This window comes from Astatotilapia calliptera, chromosome 1 (assembly GCF_900246225.1).
Source record: "Astatotilapia calliptera chromosome 1, fAstCal1.2, whole genome shotgun sequence".
Classification (NCBI taxonomy): domain Eukaryota; kingdom Metazoa; phylum Chordata; class Actinopteri; order Cichliformes; family Cichlidae; genus Astatotilapia; species Astatotilapia calliptera.
This window is the reverse complement of record NC_039302.1, coordinates 7,490,489-7,508,256: the sequence shown is the minus strand read 5'-3', so window position 1 is coordinate 7,508,256 and position 17,768 is coordinate 7,490,489. Positions and strand designations below refer to the sequence as shown.

The 17,768-nt window shown below is 40.0% G+C and overlaps 1 protein-coding gene and 1 long non-coding RNA gene across 2 annotated transcripts in view; both read left to right on the top strand.

Moving 5' to 3' along the window:
• The first annotated feature begins 3,997 nt into the window (after nucleotides 1–3,997).
• LOC113018024 (uncharacterized) lies at nucleotides 3,998–10,284 on the top strand. The gene is made up of 2 exons (XR_003271678.1): nucleotides 3,998–4,350; nucleotides 8,074–10,284. It is a non-coding gene; the product is annotated as an uncharacterized LOC113018024 (long non-coding RNA).
• A 2,397-nt stretch (nucleotides 10,285–12,681) lies between these two features.
• The window catches only part of hsd17b12b (hydroxysteroid (17-beta) dehydrogenase 12b), a 28,281-nt gene continuing 23,194 nt past the window's right edge, over nucleotides 12,682–17,768 (top strand). Inside the window, exon 1 of the mRNA XM_026161046.1 lies at nucleotides 12,682–13,037. Coding sequence (XP_026016831.1) covers nucleotides 12,860–13,037 — 178 coding nt within the window. The 5' untranslated portion in view covers nucleotides 12,682–12,859. The remainder of the gene's footprint in view (nucleotides 13,038–17,768) is intronic.

Below are 17,768 nucleotides of genomic sequence, written 5' to 3'. Positions count from 1 at the left end.
TGAATTGAGCAGATCTTCTCCATTTGTTTACATAATATAACCAAAAGTATTTACTCATCTGCCCTCACATGAATATGAACTTCAGTGACATCCCATTCTTAGTCTATAAGGTTTAATATGAGCGGGCAGGCGATGAGGGAAAGTAACAAAAAGTGTCCGGGTCGGAAAAAGGAGACAGGGAAGCAAAAGGGTTAAATTAAGGAGTTTTATTAACGTTTTTATTAATAACTCAACTAATAGAGACGGACAAGCCGCTATCACCATTTAAAGAAACAAACAAAAACTCAGGCATCGGTCAGTAAACTGAAAAGTAAGTAAAAAAAAAGTTTAGTCACCAATCACTCCTCTCCACAGAGTGGGAGTAAACAATCACCGAACACAGCTCACTAGCTGCACCCACCAACATGGCTTGCTGATGGGAGTCAGCTGTCCAAAAGAAAAAGGTGGCACCTAGGGCAGGAGAGATGGTAGGACACGCCCACATAGGCAACTTCAGGAGAAGGCCCTGCTAGGTCCGTAACACCATTACTTCAGAAATGTATTTGTGAAGTCACACACAGATGTTGGATGGAGAAGGCATGGGTCAGAGTCTCTGCTAGTCTCTGATCGGGTTGAAGTCAGGCCAGTGAAGTTCTTCGGCATGAAACTCGCTCATCCATGTCTTTATGGACCTTGTTTTGCCATCCCAAAATTGTTACCACAAAGTTTGGAGCATAAAATTGACAAAATGTCCTGGCATGTTGAAGCATTACAAATACCAAGACATCCTTCATGGGCGCTGGTTAAGCTCAGTGCGTTGAGTGGGCGACCACATGCCATACGGCTGAGAGCAGCCCGCCCGGGTTTGAGTCGCACCCGCGGCCCTTTGCCTCATGTTTTCCCTCCCTCTCTGTCCTCACTTTGCTGTCCTCTCTCCACTGTGACTATCGAATAAAGATGAAAAAGGATAATGTTTTTAATAAAAAATGATAAAAATGTTTTTAAAAAAGACATTATTTGACTGGACCTAAGAGGCCGAGCCCAACTCCTAAAAAAACTACCTGACATCACCAGAGACTGTAAGCTGAACCTCCCACCCCTGTTTGTTTTGATACCATGGACAGCTCCTGAGAAACCTTGTCACAGTCTTTCCTTGGCATGCTGTTCCCCTACAGATCTATTCGTCGAGGTAGTCAAAAAAGGAGCAGAAAACAAGTGTTTTATTTAAATCACAATTAACGCAAAATAATTTACACTGAGCTATTTTCTGTCTTCTCTCTCAGAAGAGATTTCTGCAACTGTTTTTCAGATTATACTTTAGGTTTTGGATTTAACATCCTGAACTTTTTGTCTGTTCTGTTACACTAATAGCTTAGTCCCATTGCCACTGTGCCAGAGCTAGCTCTGTGTATTTTGTGATGTGAGAACTGAATATAACTGAATTTGGACTGTGTTAAGCAACTTTATTGTGTTACATAATAGCACTGTAACAAAAAATAATTTCCCCCAGGGATCAATAAAGTATTCTGATTCTGATTCTGATTCTGATTTTTTTAACAAAACTATATCTAGGTTGGGCAACTATCTGGAAAGGTATGAGATTTTTTTTTTTTTTTTTTTTTTTTTTTTTACCTGTTTACTGAAACATATTCCAATTATAGTTATATAGTGAACATGGACAGAATGTGTAAGATCAGCTATCATTTGAAGGTATCCACATTCAAATTTGATGAAGTGTTTAGGAGTTCCTGCTTCTTAACGTGTGCCACCCTCTTTTTAAAGGGAGCCAAAGTAATTGGACAGTTGACTCAAAGGCTATTTTATGGGCAGGTGTGAGCAATTCCTTCGTTATGTCATTATCAGTTAAGCAGTTAAAGGCGTGGAGTTTATCTGAGGTGTGGTGAACTCATCAATGCAAAAAGACCTGAATGTCCATGGAAGACAACAGTGGTGGATAATTGTAGAATCATTTCCATGGTGAAGAGAACCCCTTTCACAACAGCCAACCAAGTGAACAACACTCTCACGGAGGTAGGCCCATAAATATCCAAGTGTACCATAAAGAGAAGACTGGTTGAGTTCAATGCAAGGTACAAACCACTCATAAGCCTCAAGAATAGAAAGTCTAGTCTAGACTTTACTTAAAAAAATGATGTGACACAGGACGGAAGCAGCTGAATGAATTCTGAGGTGTTCAGAGACATACTGTCTGCTCAAATCCAGCTAAACGCAGTCAAATTGATTGGGTGGTGTTTCATAATACAGCTGGACAATGATCCAGAACATACAGCCAAAGTAACCCAGGAGTTTATTAAAGCAAAGAAGTGGAATATTCTTTACTGGCCAGCTGGTCTTAGCAGCTGAGTTTGCATTTTACTTGGTGAAGACTAAACTTCGGACAGAAAGGCCCACAAACAAACAGCAACTGAAAGTCGCTGCAGTAAAGGTCTGACAGAGCATTGAAAAGAAGGAAACCCAGTATCTGGTGATGTCCATGACTTAAGGACTTCAGGCTGTCATTGGCAGCAAAGGGTTTTCAACTAAGTATTAGAAATTAACATTTTCACTTATTTAATTTGTCCAATTACTTTTGAGCCTCTGAAATGAAGATAGTGTTTAAAAAATGCTTCAATTCCTCACATTTTTATACAGTCTTTTTGTTCAAGCCACTGAATTAAAGCTGAAAGTCTGTATGTCAACTGCATCTGAGTTGTTGCATTTAAAATTCAATGTGGTAATGTACAGAACCAAAATTAGAAAAAAAGTTGTCTCTGCCCAAATATTTATGGACATAACTGTAGATGCCTTAGTTATGCAAAAAAGAAAAGCATTTTTGTTCTGATGCATCAAGTTTGCATATAATAAAATCCTACAGGTTGCAGCTTTAATGAATAACAAGGTGCTTCATTCATAAAGGGATAAATTGATAATCCAAAAAAACCCCTATAATTTGCTTAGGAGTGCCCCCCCCCCCCCCAAACTAGAGAAACCAGATCTCGCCCGCTTTTCTTTCCCGTGTTTATATTTTGCCTCTCATACAGTATAGTAAGCTACCTTGAGCAGAGAAACCCGCAGCGCCAGGCATGTTGAGTATGGGAGTTAAAAATAGCATCATCGGTCGGCCAAGCGCCGCTCCGTTACTACGCGTTTCAGCATTCTGCCCTGTGCAGTGAGAATCTGCAGGACTCAGACCGCGGCAGCAGGCTTGCACCGTGTGTGTGTGTGTGTGTGTGTGTGTGTAGTCCAGCTCCGCATGATCACACCGAGGGCCACTTGTAGTTGTGCTGAAAGGGTAAAACCAACCCACAGTCGTTTTAAGGACCTTTACCACCTTGACGGGCCTTGTGCTGTAAAATAAGAGCCGACAAGACACATCTGACGGCTGGTGTTGTCTCAAGTTGACCAACCGAGCTCATGTTTTAGGCAACTCACCGTTTTTATTGTCGTGCAGCAGGCTTTTACTCCCAGTGACACTACACAGAGCTCTGACATTACATTAGACCGTGGCCTTTCCGTATCACCCGCTGGTATTTTACATTTGCAGAGCTTCGCTGGTCTTTAGGCTCAACGTAGGCAATGGAGGCTCCTGCTTCCACCTTCAAAGTAGGAGATTCTCCACCTGACGTCAATGCCGAGTGACTGACGCAGCCCACAGGAGAAGGAAGTCTGCTTTATAACTAAATTTGTTATTGGCGTTAAACATAAAGCGGGCTGCATAAAAAAATGACCTCTTGTGCTAAAGCTAAAGCCTGGTTAGCGCGTTTTTAACCACATTATTTTATAGTCACATTTGATAGGCTGTGGGGCGTCCGCGCGTGTGTGTTGTGGATGGCGGGGCGCGCGGGGGGTTACAGGAACCGTGCTTCCAGCGGCAACACCATGAATTAATAAAAAATAAAATCAAAAGCCTATTTCTGCCTTCTTTCGCCATTCGGTTTAAATCAAATCGCATCCCCCCAGTGTCTTCTTTTTCTTTTCTTTCCTTTTTTCTCCACAGTGTATATTAGGGAAGACATGCGGGCGTGCTCGCGCGCGTGGCAGTGCAACAAGGAGGGAGAAGCGGGAGCTCGCGCCAGTTCTCAAACAGCCCGCACGCGCTCGAAATTCCTCCAAGGAACCTCTGCGAGCTTTTCTTTTTTCATCACGCGCGAGCTAAAAATAGAAACGGGGTTGGATCGTGATCCAGAAATAGATAGGGGGCATCACTCCTATAAAAGGCACACCATTCAAGAGTACAGTGAAGAAGCGGAAAGCCGGAGCACATTTTATGGTTAATAAAAAGAAGAAGAAGAAGAAAAGAGGCGTTTTATTTGGGGGGCCTCTTTTTACGCCACTTTTCGTATTTTTAAAGGAGGCTCCGCTGCTACAATGGTGAGTTGTAGGCTATATACCTTTCTGTACCTGCCTGATCTTTTTTTTCTCTGTTTTAAATGCTTTGCAAAAAAAAGAAAGCCGTTTGCTACAATGTTTCTATTCACAGTGCTGTAAAAGACGAGGGAACCACAAATGTTTGAAAAAACAAACAAACAAAAAACGCCGTGTCACGAGTGTTTTGTGTGGATTTCTGCTATTTTTGCCGCATGCTTGAAGGGATATCAAAGCAGTCCGCGTTTGCAGCTACGCGGGGATCACCCTCAGCTATGCTTAAAAAAGGGGGGTGGATGTGTCTTTTTGTCGGTCTGCTCGAAATAATGTTGCCATTGTTGCTCTTATTAGCGGCACTTCGTGACGTTAATCTCAAGCCTTTCGCGGTAGACGAAGGCTGTTAGAGCGAGTGGGGAGCTGTCCCCGTGTTGGTGGTGCTGGAGTGTTTTAAGACTGGCTTTTGCTTCTTTTTACACTCTAGTTGTAGCTTGGTGCACTACGTTTTTCACAGTGGGCTTTTAGGGTGATTACTTCTCTCTGCTTGCTTTTTCCTCTTTTTTTGTCTTTAATTGGTAGTGGAAAGCTCTATTATATTTTCGCTATTCTTTCTCCAACCCCCCATTCCCATTGCTTACGCTGCAGGGTGAGCAGCTCAAGCAGCAATCCGCCTCAGATACTCAAATATAGCGCAACCTTTACAATTTGATCCTTCTTTGCAGATTCCCCCCCTCTTCCGTGCACGATGAGTCTCGAGTCGTGACTGCTGAAAGTGAGTAAGGCGCGTGCTGCGTCAGTGGCGTCTGGCTTCGGTGCGCTCGAGACAGATGGGGGGAATCGTGACCGGCTGGGAGAGGCGTCCACGAATGAACGGCTGGACGGCCCAATGAAAACGAAGCGAGGGTAGGGCCCCTTGGTTCGGCAGCTGGAGGTCTGGAGCCAAATTAAGCGTTTGCAAATAAAGAAAACTTTATTATTAATGGGACTGAATGGGAGGGGGTATGATAGTGTTTTTTTTTTCTTTTGCAGCATCACTGAAAGGGATCCACAAGTGGTGCAATCACATCACGACGTTTTCTCGCGCGCTTTCAGCTGATGTGATGGATTAAAAAAAAAAAAATATATATATATATATATATATATATATATATATATATATATATATATATATATATATAATTTTTTGGACTGGGTGTCACACTAATGTCCGTAGTGAACGTTGTTTGGGAGGGGGTGTTTCGGAGGCGGTGGGGTGGGGGGTGGTCATGAAAAACTGTCAGGTGCTTCGGCCTCCTGCTTAGGTGCTCCTTTCCTTTACGTCGCTATTGGTCGATGGCGACTCGTCCTGTCCAATCAGCTCGCTGCCATCCTCTGCTGCGTGTTAAAGTCTATAACGGCAATGAGATGCCGCCTCTCTTCGTCGCCGCTCTTTTTTAATAACAAGGATTCGCGCTGTTGCGAAGCTATGCCGATCCAGCGGATTCGAGCTCAATTTTGCTAGATACGTCTTCGCTGGGAAGTCATCTAAGCTCGTGATCATGTGCAAAAATCGCCCTAATGAGCAACGTTTCTTTTCTTCTCCATTTTTTTCTTTCTTTCTAAAATCTGAAAACACTTTGAGGATGAAGACCCCGAGGAATCGATGACTGGAGTTTTTTTTCTTTTTCTTTCTTTCTTCTTTTTTCTGAAGCTGTTGCAGTTGTCCGTCACGAATCTTTTTGCGGTCTGGGCTTGCTGTGCATACATGAACCTGGGAAGCCCTTACCCCAAAAAGCATTTGTGGAGGATCCAAACATCGTTCGTGTTGTTGAGACTGAGAAGTCACATTGCTGCTGTCAGGCTCTGTGGTGTGTTGGAAGAATGAGATTTGGGATCACAAAGTGTACAAGTGTGACCCATGCTTTCAATACACACACACACACACACACACACACACACACACACACACACACACACACACACACACACACACACACACACAGTGATCAGTTGTAACAAGGTGTCTTTACACATTTCATTTAGATTTAATTTTTAAACACACGAATCTCTTGCACCTCTTGCTTTGATGCAGCACTGAGTGAACAGAGGGAAGGAAAACAAAACAATCAGGAGTGCTGTCTTGCACCTCAGAACCCCTATCTAAACTCTCACACAGCATAATTATGCAGTTTTTTTTCTGTTGTGCTATAAATAAACAATTTATCCTCTACTAATATTTTTTTTAAATTAATGATTTAGTTATTCTCCATAAACATTACATCTCCATCTGAATGCATTTCTTTCTTTCTTTCTTTCTTTCTTTCTTTCTTTCTTTCTTTCTTTCTTTCTTTCTTTCTTTCTTTCTTTCTTTCTTTCTTTCTTTCTTCTTATATTTGGAAAAGTTTGGAGCAATTCCAGTGAGCTCACAATCTCTATCTTGATGTTTTCCAAAGCCATGTCTGACGCTCGTTTAAAAGACAGTTCCAGACAAACAAAAGTGGTCTAATCTAACAACACACAGACACACACATTTTTGTGTCTCCTTTAAACACTCTGAGTTTTGGTTAACGTGTGCAGCTTTGCCAAAACTTACTTGGAGTCCTGTGTTTAAGATAGCAAGATGAGATTTACAGTGTGAGTTACAGAGGCACTCCTTCCTATTAAGAACACATGCATTCTGCTTATTTATAAAAGAACTATCTTCTCAAAAAGAACGTGCTGGTGTGAAATACATTCACATGTCATTAGAAATAGAATTGTAAATAAACACGAAGGCTAGAAAAGCAGTTCTAAAGACTACAGAAAATAAGATAAGATCAAGCACATTCAGTATTGGTGCTGCTCTCTGTAGGACCTCAAATGAACCCTCAGTGTCATTAAAACACCTGCACCTTAAGTTTGGATGTTCCACGACATGAATGTACAGGAGGGGAAAAAAGGTCACAGCACACAAAGCAGTAAAACCTCATCCAACCTTATATGAGTTACTAAATTAAATTCAAATTCAAAAATTGCAGCCTGCGCTGTGAGGTATTACTCGGTGGGTTCCATAAAGACATAAAGAGAAACCCCCCACAAATAAGCATCTGGTATATAAACTGAAAACTGGACAGACACATGTCCAGATGAAGGAGGTAAAAATGAGCTCAAAATTCTGTGAGTAATGAATATATGAAAGAAAATTTTCAACACTTCTGCAGCTGGAAAAAGACACGTAAATCTGCCAACTTAAATAAAGTGTCTAGGGTTGTGAGGTGTGCGCATAGATGTCAAAGCGAAGATGTCCAGTGTGTGCTTCGTTTCTCATTTTATTTCTTTGTTGAATAGTTTGCTTGTTTAAAACATCTTTTCTCTATTCCTTGCTTATGGTTCTGTGAAATAAACTGGCTGCTGTAAACTGCATCACAGGGCACTTCCTGACCATTTCTTTTTCCACTCCCCTGTTTTGACTTCTGATGCATTTTCATTGTTAAAATTACAGCTTACTGGGCGTGGATATTCATACTAGTATCACCCTGTGTGCTTCTACTCCTTTATATCTGTATATATCTGTACATTTACCCCGTTACTCTTCACAAGCACCTGTACGCCATTGTGTCAATTCTGGCACAAAGAATGAAAGAAAATGTCTTTATTATGGCAATAATGTTGCCTCGGCATACTATTATTATTATTATTATTATTATTATTATCATTAATTCGCTTTTTGTCATTGTTCTTGGGTTTGTTTTTTTTTGCCTTTTGTACTCGCAGGTTTGTCACATCACACATTGGACAATGAGACACAGCAGCAGTGACCAAAGCACAATGAGGTCAGAAGGTGGAAGCACGTGAGGGAATCTGTAAAAGGGAAGTAAAGAGTAAAGTCTTTCATTTTATTTATTTTTTATTTTTTATTTTGCAAAATCAGCTAGTAATGTTCTCATGGTGTGAGGATGTAATCCTCACCTTCGACACGTACACAGACACACTCGCTGCGTTTATCTTGCATGCCCTTCTTTTTCATTCATCTTCTTTTGTTCTCTGTCTGTTATTGTGGATCAAAACGCATTACGATCATTCCAAGAAGGAAACTGATTCGGCTTAAGCAAATTTTCTTTTACTCTTTTTTGTTAAATACTGGACTATTTAACAAAGGCACAAGGGGCACATTTAACGTGTTGACAATCAAATATTCATAATGTGTTTATGACATGCCAATACACAGTCCTGTGTAGGGTGCCTGTTTTTTCCAACCCACACTGCCGTGCATACACAGTCAGATCTCCACACATATGAGTGTTCAGATTATTGCACAATGTTATGATGATTGTATGATTGTTCCATGATTTTTGGTAAACTTTTTAAATCTGCCTTAATCAGGATCAAATTCTGAGGTCACACACAGGCTGAAAGAAGCAGGAAGTGACCCCCCACGCCCCCCACCACCATGCCCTAAACCCCTCTCCCTTAGCTCCAGCATCTCATGAAGTCATGAGCTCCTGGTTTAGAAGAATATGTCCAACTCTCCCTATCAGCACCTCCTCTCCAGGACATCTCTTAAATCATCATAGCTCCGAAATATACACACACTGGTTAGAAGGCAGTCTTTTGTCATTGTGTGTTGATGGAGGTTTGGGGAAAGGACAGGGACAAGGTAGAAATACTTAAAAGGGTCTTTTCAACAGTGAAGGACACTATACTAAAAAAAAAAAGCCTTTCACAAACCAAATAAATAATTTAAGGAAAACAGAGGGATTCTGAAATTTTATACTGGAAAATATACAAAAATGTAGATTAATGATGTGGTGTATGTGTGTTCCTCTCTTTTTCTACAGGGCTGTACTGCATGCGTCATTGCTGACATATGGGACCGCAAATGAGAAGCTGATTTGTAGTTTTAAATGTGTTAAACACGTCTGCGTCAAACTCCACAGGAGATATCCCATGGAAATAATGTTTGTAAACGTATTAAGTGATGCCAGCTTTTTTGTTTTGCAGTGCTTTTCCTGCTTAGACGTAAAATCACTGTTAATTCACGACAGCGGGCAGAATGAAATTTTCGTTACGAGTTAATGTGCGTCTGTGCTGTAGTGCTGGCTTTTCAGACGTAAGAGTGGATGTCTGCATGCCTGGATTCGAGACACTGCCATTATGTGCAAACGTGCAGTGAAGAAAACGTGCAAAGTTTCCCACAGCATCCTGAGATTTATATGATTACTTTGTTGAGATTTTGCATATACACTGTTATGCAAATGTCACTAAATACTTGAAAGCTACACGCACGTGTTCTGCACCTACGTTTGTGTATCAGGCAGAAAGTCTTCAGATAAGCACAACAAGAATTACATAGAAACTATACAATTTTACAGTTTGCAGAGAAACTCACTTAGCATGGAGTAAGTTAAAATAAAAATAAGAGAAGTGAACTTTTCCAAAAAATATGTCAATAAATAGATACACTCCCTTGTAAAGGGTGCCCTAATAAATGCATTCAAATACGAGTTACCTTGAACATATAACATTTAACTCAGGTGTAGATTTTCTCCATGATAACAGACTTCTGTTTCCCTTAATGTAACAACAGGTAAGATAAGACACACATAGCATGTGAACAAACTGTATCCAGTTATTACTGAGGTGTGTGCGTGTGTGTGTTTTGCTATACAATCCTGTTTTCTTCTTCAAGATTCTTTGCTTTGCTATGTAATTCATTTCTTTTAAAATTAATATTACATTTCAGCTCAGTCTCTTTCTTTCTTGTTTTCTCTTTCAGGTGTTTAAAAAGTCAATGATATGTAAAACTTAAACAGATTTCCCAACTGTGATTTCATTTTCTCCTTTCCCCTTAATATACACCGAATTTCAATTTTGTGGTACGTCATTAACTGTGTGTATTATTATCATTATTATTGTCTTTAAATAAAGTTATTTCAAGTCTCTATGCAACAACATGGATGATTAATAAAAGCCTTGAAAAATCCTGCATCGTGTGTCTTCATTAAGTTTGCATGTTTGATTTGAGGAGATACGTGTTGTAAAGAATTAGGTATTCACACATCAATGTGATTCTTTGCTGTAAAGACGCACATGGAACTACACAATAATAAAAGCCGGTAGATATGACGTATTGCAGTGTGTGTGTGTGTGTGTGTGTGTGTGTGTGTGTGTGCATGTGTAAGCTGAATCTGACAGACGTAAAGATTCAGAATAAAATCTATACTGATCTCCTGTAAAATCCTTGTAAAGAAAAAAAGGAAAATATAAAAGTTGATGAAAGAATGCGATGTTTGTGTGTTGTACAAAAACTAGTCAGTGTCTTAGAGTGCACGGACACAAATCTCATCATCTTGTCACACTTTTCTGTATCAAAAATAACAAACACAATGACTCTAAACATGTGGTGTTAAATTACTACGGTCCAGCACATTGCGTTATTAAAAGAAGTCTGTGTGCTTCTTATAAACATATTTTACTCATCAGGAGCTTAAAAAAAATAATGAAAGAAAAAAGTCAGATATATTTCTCGATTATTTATCAGCGCTGTCACTTTTTACCCACTCACTATCATGCCAGCCGTACTCACCATCAGACTCACGGTCACCACTTTAGGCACTTTACATGCGGGATGCTGGGTTAATCTAACTTTCATCCAGACTCCTTTGAAAGCTTAAAGCCAACAGTTCAGATCCATGTTTACAGTTGCTGCATTTCTATTTTTAGATGTCATGCGCTTATATAACGCTCACACTCACATTATGGACCACTCATGTCTGCTCCACTTGGCTGAACTGTGTACTCCGTATGTGTGTGTCTGTATATTAAGTTTGATTCAATTACACACATCGTGTCTATGAAACAAAGAGGAGTTACAATCAGAATAATCACGGCAATAAAACAAATAATCAAACCATTTGTTTTTTTTTAAAGAAAGCAGAGTTAAGACTAAATATCTATCACAAGTGGATTTGTGGACACACATCTTTGAAATTAAAACACAGGATTCTGCATGGTGTCAATTTATTATTTACACCTCCATCTGGGATGCTAAAAAATAATTTCCCACAAATTCAAAACAATTGTTTTTCAAAATGTTTTGGGTGGAAATGTTGTAAAAGAGTTTTTTTTTGTTTTGTTTTGTTTTTTTTTTACAAGATTTCTTACTATATTTCAAAAACATGACACGTATATTTGCTAAACCCAGAAAACTCCAAAAAAAAAAAATGTAAGTTCTACTATTGCCATTAAATTGCCTTTAAAAACAGTAAGGTGTAGACAAAAGCAAGCATAATGATAAAATGTAAGTATTTTTATAAAAGAAAACAGGGAGAAAAAAAATACACACACTTCGGGTGTAAAATTGAAATGGGTGTTTCATATTGCATTTTCAGTCTACAGTATTTCAAACAATATGAAAACACAGGTAAAAAGAATGTGTGTTTTCATTGACTACTGAAAACTGATCAAATCACTGTCCTCATTAAAGCTTTCTACGGTGTAATCAAGACACCGTGTTGAGCACTTTTGAAATTGCTGCCAGTGGACATAACAGTATATACAGTACATGTATATATGTAGTCTTAAGATGGGAGAACATTAAACATTAACATCTACAATACAAGCATTTTCCCCACACAAGAGATTAGAAACACAACTGGCACATTTAGTGTACTACGAGAAAATACATGAAATACAGAAAAGAATATGAAAACAAGAAAAAGAAAAGATGGGCAAATTTGAGCAATTAATAGAACAATGCAAGCAGGTTCAGCTTCAGCCTGAAAAAAGAAATGTTTGTTTAAAGTGACACTTGGAGAAAAGGTATGTGCAAGCGCATATACAGCTATTAAACAAACAGAGAAAACACGTGAAATAACACAAGCATGGTATGGCTTGGAATACTGAAGGTGTAGTATTAGTGTTATTATTTGTGGGAAGAAAAAAAATATTCAGTATTTTTAACCAAAGAAGGCAAAGCACACTAAGGGCAAATGAGAGGTAGAGTTAGGGCACTATAACGCTTACAATATTAAGGGATGAAACGTAAAATAAAAAAGTAAGATTATAAACATTAGAAGGACGTAAAAGTAGAAACTGATATGATGTTACCAAGTTAGTAAATCCTTAAACCGTAATGCTTCATAGAGTGAAAACGGTCCCTTTTGAAATGTGATTTTTTTTTTTAAATTAAAGTTGTTACTTTACACCAACATAACAGGTAGGAAGTTAAGATGTTATATAGAAGAATTTAACGCGTATATTTTGCAAAACATTGTAGCCGCATGACGGTCGTTTTGGGTCCAGCCTGTGCTGGAACAGTAGGTGGTAGTAACGAGTAGATTTGTTGCGATGGGGGTTTTAAAAGCATTAAAAGAAGAAGAAGAGAACGGGCCAATCACAGGCAGTCAAACACTGATGCGGAAGTGTCCAACAGAGGAAGGGTTCTGGTTGACGCATGTATGTGCACTTTGAGCACTTTGTCATCACGTTAATATAGATACAATAAATTCAGGCACTAGTATAGATACGCAGTTCAGACACAGAAGTGTGTAGTGCAGCTATGTCGTTCAGCGGAGAAGCCGTGTTTCGGGCCGTGGAGGCACCGCTGTTCTGGCTCGGTGCTCTGACCGCGGCCTGGTTGTCTCTGTGCACCGTGTACCGACTGCTGTCCGGGTTCAGGGTGTGGGTGCTGGGCAACGGACGGCTCCTGTCACCCGCCAAACTAGGAAAGTGGGCAGGTGAGAAACTAATTGGGGAGACTACCAGCCAGTTTTATTTATTCAAGTAGTAATGGTACAATATAAAGGGACCTGTCCTGTTGTCCTGTCGGTTGTATTAAGTAGCTATTCTTTGTCTGAACATAACACCCCACCCCACTATATATATATATATATAATTGAAATGTGCAAAATGATAGTTTTTCTGATATGTAAACAGAATTAAACAGTGGAGCATTAATCTTTTTTCTGTTTAACTTTGTTACAGTGTTATTCTGTAGTATAAGTATTATAAGTCACTTCCATAATAAATTCTTTTATAACTCAGTACTGTTTGACACATTAGTTGGTAACATTGCAGGGAATGTATTGTCATCATTATTACAGCTTATGCGTCAGCTTATTTGACCATCGTTTGAAATCATAGAGGAAAGACGAAAAAACACCCCCTCCCCCCCACACACATTTTATTGATTGGTCTGATGTCATGATACCTGGTCTATCTTTTTGATTTTGGATTGAAATTATATCTGATCCATATGTGGTTTCTGTGTATCTCTAGTTCCAGGGTTGAATTTCTTTAAGGTCTCACATGTGCTAAAAAAATCTTATTTGACTGAGATTATCAGAACACCGATGAACAGTGAGAGTAACTCCACTGAGGCAGAACACATGGCTTGTATTAGATGAGGTCCTATGCAAAAGCCCTGCTACTGCCCTTATAAAAGCAATTTATATTTGCCAGTGCCACTATCCCGAGTCAGGTCAGGTCTTTGTTTGTTAGTCTGAGAGTCTGACCACTTTTTTTGTTTGTTTTTTCTCTTGTAAAATCCTTCGGCGTCTTAGGGAGAATATTTAGCACAAATGACCTAAAGTATGGCACGTACCATTGCCTGATGTCCTTGAAAAATGAACATTTTTCTCACCAGATTTGGTGCCGTGCAACTTTGGCCTTTTAATAAAATGTAGCTGGTGCCTTTCACTGTAAGATACAATCCAAATTCAAAGCAGGTGCAGGTTTTTGCATTTTATAGATGCAATAGTTTAACATTTCTAATCACACCTCGTGTCTCTGTAGTTTATTTGTTTCTTAGGGTGAACTGGATTGCACTGGGCTGTGATGGTGCACCTAACATAATACAGAATGTACAGTGGACTACAAGCACACACGGTGCTCTCTAATGGACTCTCCTATTCTTGAAACCACTGGGAACGACTCATGCTGGGGTTGTTGCGGTGTGTCACAGCTGTGGCTGCTCTGTTTAATGTTTCACTCTGGTGGGGTGATTGTGACGTATCCAGTCGTCCCATATTGCTTCAGCATATACTTGTTACACACTAAGACTTCTTTAGTAAAGCAGCAGAAAATCCTTTGATGCCTTTTTTGTTTAAAAGGAATACATAGTGTTGAAGGGATGATCAGCCCTTTTGTCATCACTTGTAAAACAGTTGCAAGTCTTATCGTTGGATTATGGCTCGAGGGGATTATCAAGTTAGATTGAATGCTGTCCATCTGTCCTACCTGCTTACTGATTGAACCTTGAAATTTGAACAGACTGGCCTGCCGGGATTGCTTTGGTGTTGGCAAGTCTGGTGTACAAAGTTCACACCAACATCAGAGTTGGTAGCTCACAAATCTCAGAAGTTTTTTACATAATGATTCATTTAGGCACCCCAGAAGAGCCCAGGACCTGTAGGGCCTGTCAGTAAAAAAACTACATAGTCAATGAAAATCCAAACCTGAAATTAAAATGCTTATAAGGCATCATAGAAGTATTATCAATGCCTTTCCAATCTCTATTTGCTGATTCCACAATCTTTTGATTGCATATTTATATTGTATATTTCTCTTTTTGTCTTGGACACGTTCTCCTGACTCCTTTACCATTTCCAACAATTCAAGATTCAAGGCTAAAATCAGAGGACTCTACATCTTTCTCAGCCTTTGCAGCTCCAGTCACATCAGTGTGTTAGAGAGGAGCCAAATGTTCGGGGGATGTGAACCGACGACGCCTTTGATCTTTTTTTTTGTGCACGGCTAAAAATGGAAACGCAGAAGGGGAGGGAGGATATTTTTGGATTCCAGATGCAAAATGATTCAGAATATGCAATGAGGCAAAGGGAGCCCGTTAGCCTCGGCTACTACTTTCATTCACAAACTTTGTCTCACTGAAGTGGACTTGATTGAGAGGATGGCCCGATTATATAACGGGACTACAGCCATTCATAAGTTAGCTTTACATGAGACGCAGGATCCTCGTGATTCTGGTTCAGCGGTGCCTGCATTTCACTGGTGTGTGAGAGAGCGAGCAGGAGACTGTGAGGGAGAGAGAAAAGGGAAGCTGTGATGGTATTACACATTCTAATCATACGTTATCTGAGACAATGACTTATAAAAAATACAGCTGCCTTAATGCATTGTGTGACACTTGCTGAGCATTTTATTAGGAAGGTAAGCTATTTCTCAAACATTGCTTCAAATGACATAGTTGTGACATACCAATACTGGATACAGTTTTGTTTCCACCCTAAACTTTTGATGGTTGCAGACTTTTATACAGTGCCGTCTGATTTCACAGACGGCACAGTTTTGTTGCTTAATGGTGATTGGCAAACTGCTTATAGGTTTACCTCACTCCGATCTGCCGGCATCAGATTCTGCTCCACATCAGTGCGATTCAATTCACAATTTGTGCAGATTTGCAACTTGCACATTTGCACTTCAAGCCACCTGTCTTGCTTGGTGAATCCAGCAGAATGCCAACTGGGGAGGTTCCTGAAGTCTGCTGAACTAATTCTCAGCTGTATGAAAAACATTTAGACTTTTGTTTTGCATTATGGTGCGTTACCCTGCTGGAAATAGCCATAAAAACATGGGGAAATCATGACAATAAGGGGTCACTACTCCACATTTAATCAATAGTTAATTATCTTTGCCTCACTTCGGCAGTGTTTACTGTCTTGTCTCTCTCCCATAACCCCCAATTGGTTGCGGCAGATGGCCGTCCCTCCCTGTGCCTGGTTCTGCTGGAGGTTTCTTCCTGTTAAAAGGGAGCTTTTCCTTCCCATTGTTGCCAAGTGCTTGCTCATAGGCAGTCATTTGATTGTTGGGGTTTTCTCTGTGTTGTTGTAGGGTCTTTACTAATGGTAAATGGCCTGTATTTATATAGCGCTTTACTAGTCCCTAAGGACCCCAAAGCGCTTTACACATCCAGTCATCCATTCATTCACGCACACATTCACACACTGGTGATGGCAAGCTACATTGTAGCCACAGCCACCCTGGGGCGCACTGACAGAGGCGAGGCACTGGACACTGGCGCCACCGGACCCTCTGACCACCACCAGTAGGCAACGGGTGAAGTGTCTTGCCCAAGGACACAACAACACAACATTCAACCTTCCGATTACAAGGCGAACTCCCAACTCTTGAGCCACGATCGCCCCAATATAAATTGCCCTGATGTGACTGCTTTTGCACTATATACATAAAATTGAATTGAATTAATTGAAAGGGGATATACATGGTCAGTAACTATTCTGAACTTGATTGTGTGATTCATACTTTAATTGACTGGTTTTCTGGCCACAAAAGGTGCCAAGAAAACGCTGTTTCACCTCTAGCAGCATCCTGGACAGTCGAGTCCATGAGTTCATGCGTCATTTTAACCCTGCTTTCTGTCTGATAACTTTTTATCCTCTTGTCCCAATTTCGGCACAAGATGGTTGACTTTCAAAATGCTGAAGTTGAGGCGTTAAAATAAGAGTGGTTGGTAAAATTCTCATTTTGTTTAACTTTTCTGTACAGTTGTCCTTATATCTTGTAAGGTGTCATGAAATCCTGCGCCCCAATGTTGTTCACATAGTAGCACTATCATTGGAACACCTAGCCAGTCTAACCTAGATTTGCCAGAGACTGCAGTTCCTAAAATAGATCTTGTTTTATTTGAGTGAAGGGAACATGCACTCAGCTGTAAAATGTTTTTCCTTTTTTTCCCCTGTTCTGACTGCAAATCACTTCATTCTTAAAACAACTAAAAATAACCCAGCCTACGTTTTCCTCATCATTGTGCCTCCAGACTCCCCCTGCACTCTCCTCTCCTTTTCCCTGTACTATTTTTAGTTGCCCTCAGGATCCCCTGTGCTCGTGTTTGTCATTTTCTCTTCTCTTTTGCTCCTCCACTCCTCCCTTCTGTTTGGCTCTGCTGCAGCCCTAGAGGATGCTTGGCATCCCGGCATCATCTGCACTCAAGACAATCACACAAAGAGGAAAATGGGCACAGCAAAGGGCAGATAGATGGATGAGCACAAGAACAAATGAAGAGTAGTGTTAAAATAGCAAAAACATTTGCTTAAAATAAACTCTTTTAAGGTGGTATTTGTATTAGACATTCCAGAAAGAGCACAGAGAGCATTTGAACATGTACAAATTGAAAATTGCTGCAGCCGTTGTGCATAAGTCGTTGTGTTAAAATCAAGAATTCATCCTGTTTTAAAAATGGGTTGAATTTCAATGGTCCTTGCTTCTGGTAAAACGGTAAATAGAAAATCCAAAATCTGTAACTTGTGTCTCACAGGGTGATGTCAGCGACTCTTCTTAAATCTTAAGGTACACTGAGCATAGCTTATTATTAGGACATTGTAATAAAGGTAATATATGGAGAGAATTTCAAAAAATTAACTGATGACTTGCTTTTAAAAAGCAATTGCACTAAATGGTTGTATCACAGAGTCTTGCGTTGGTGCATTCCA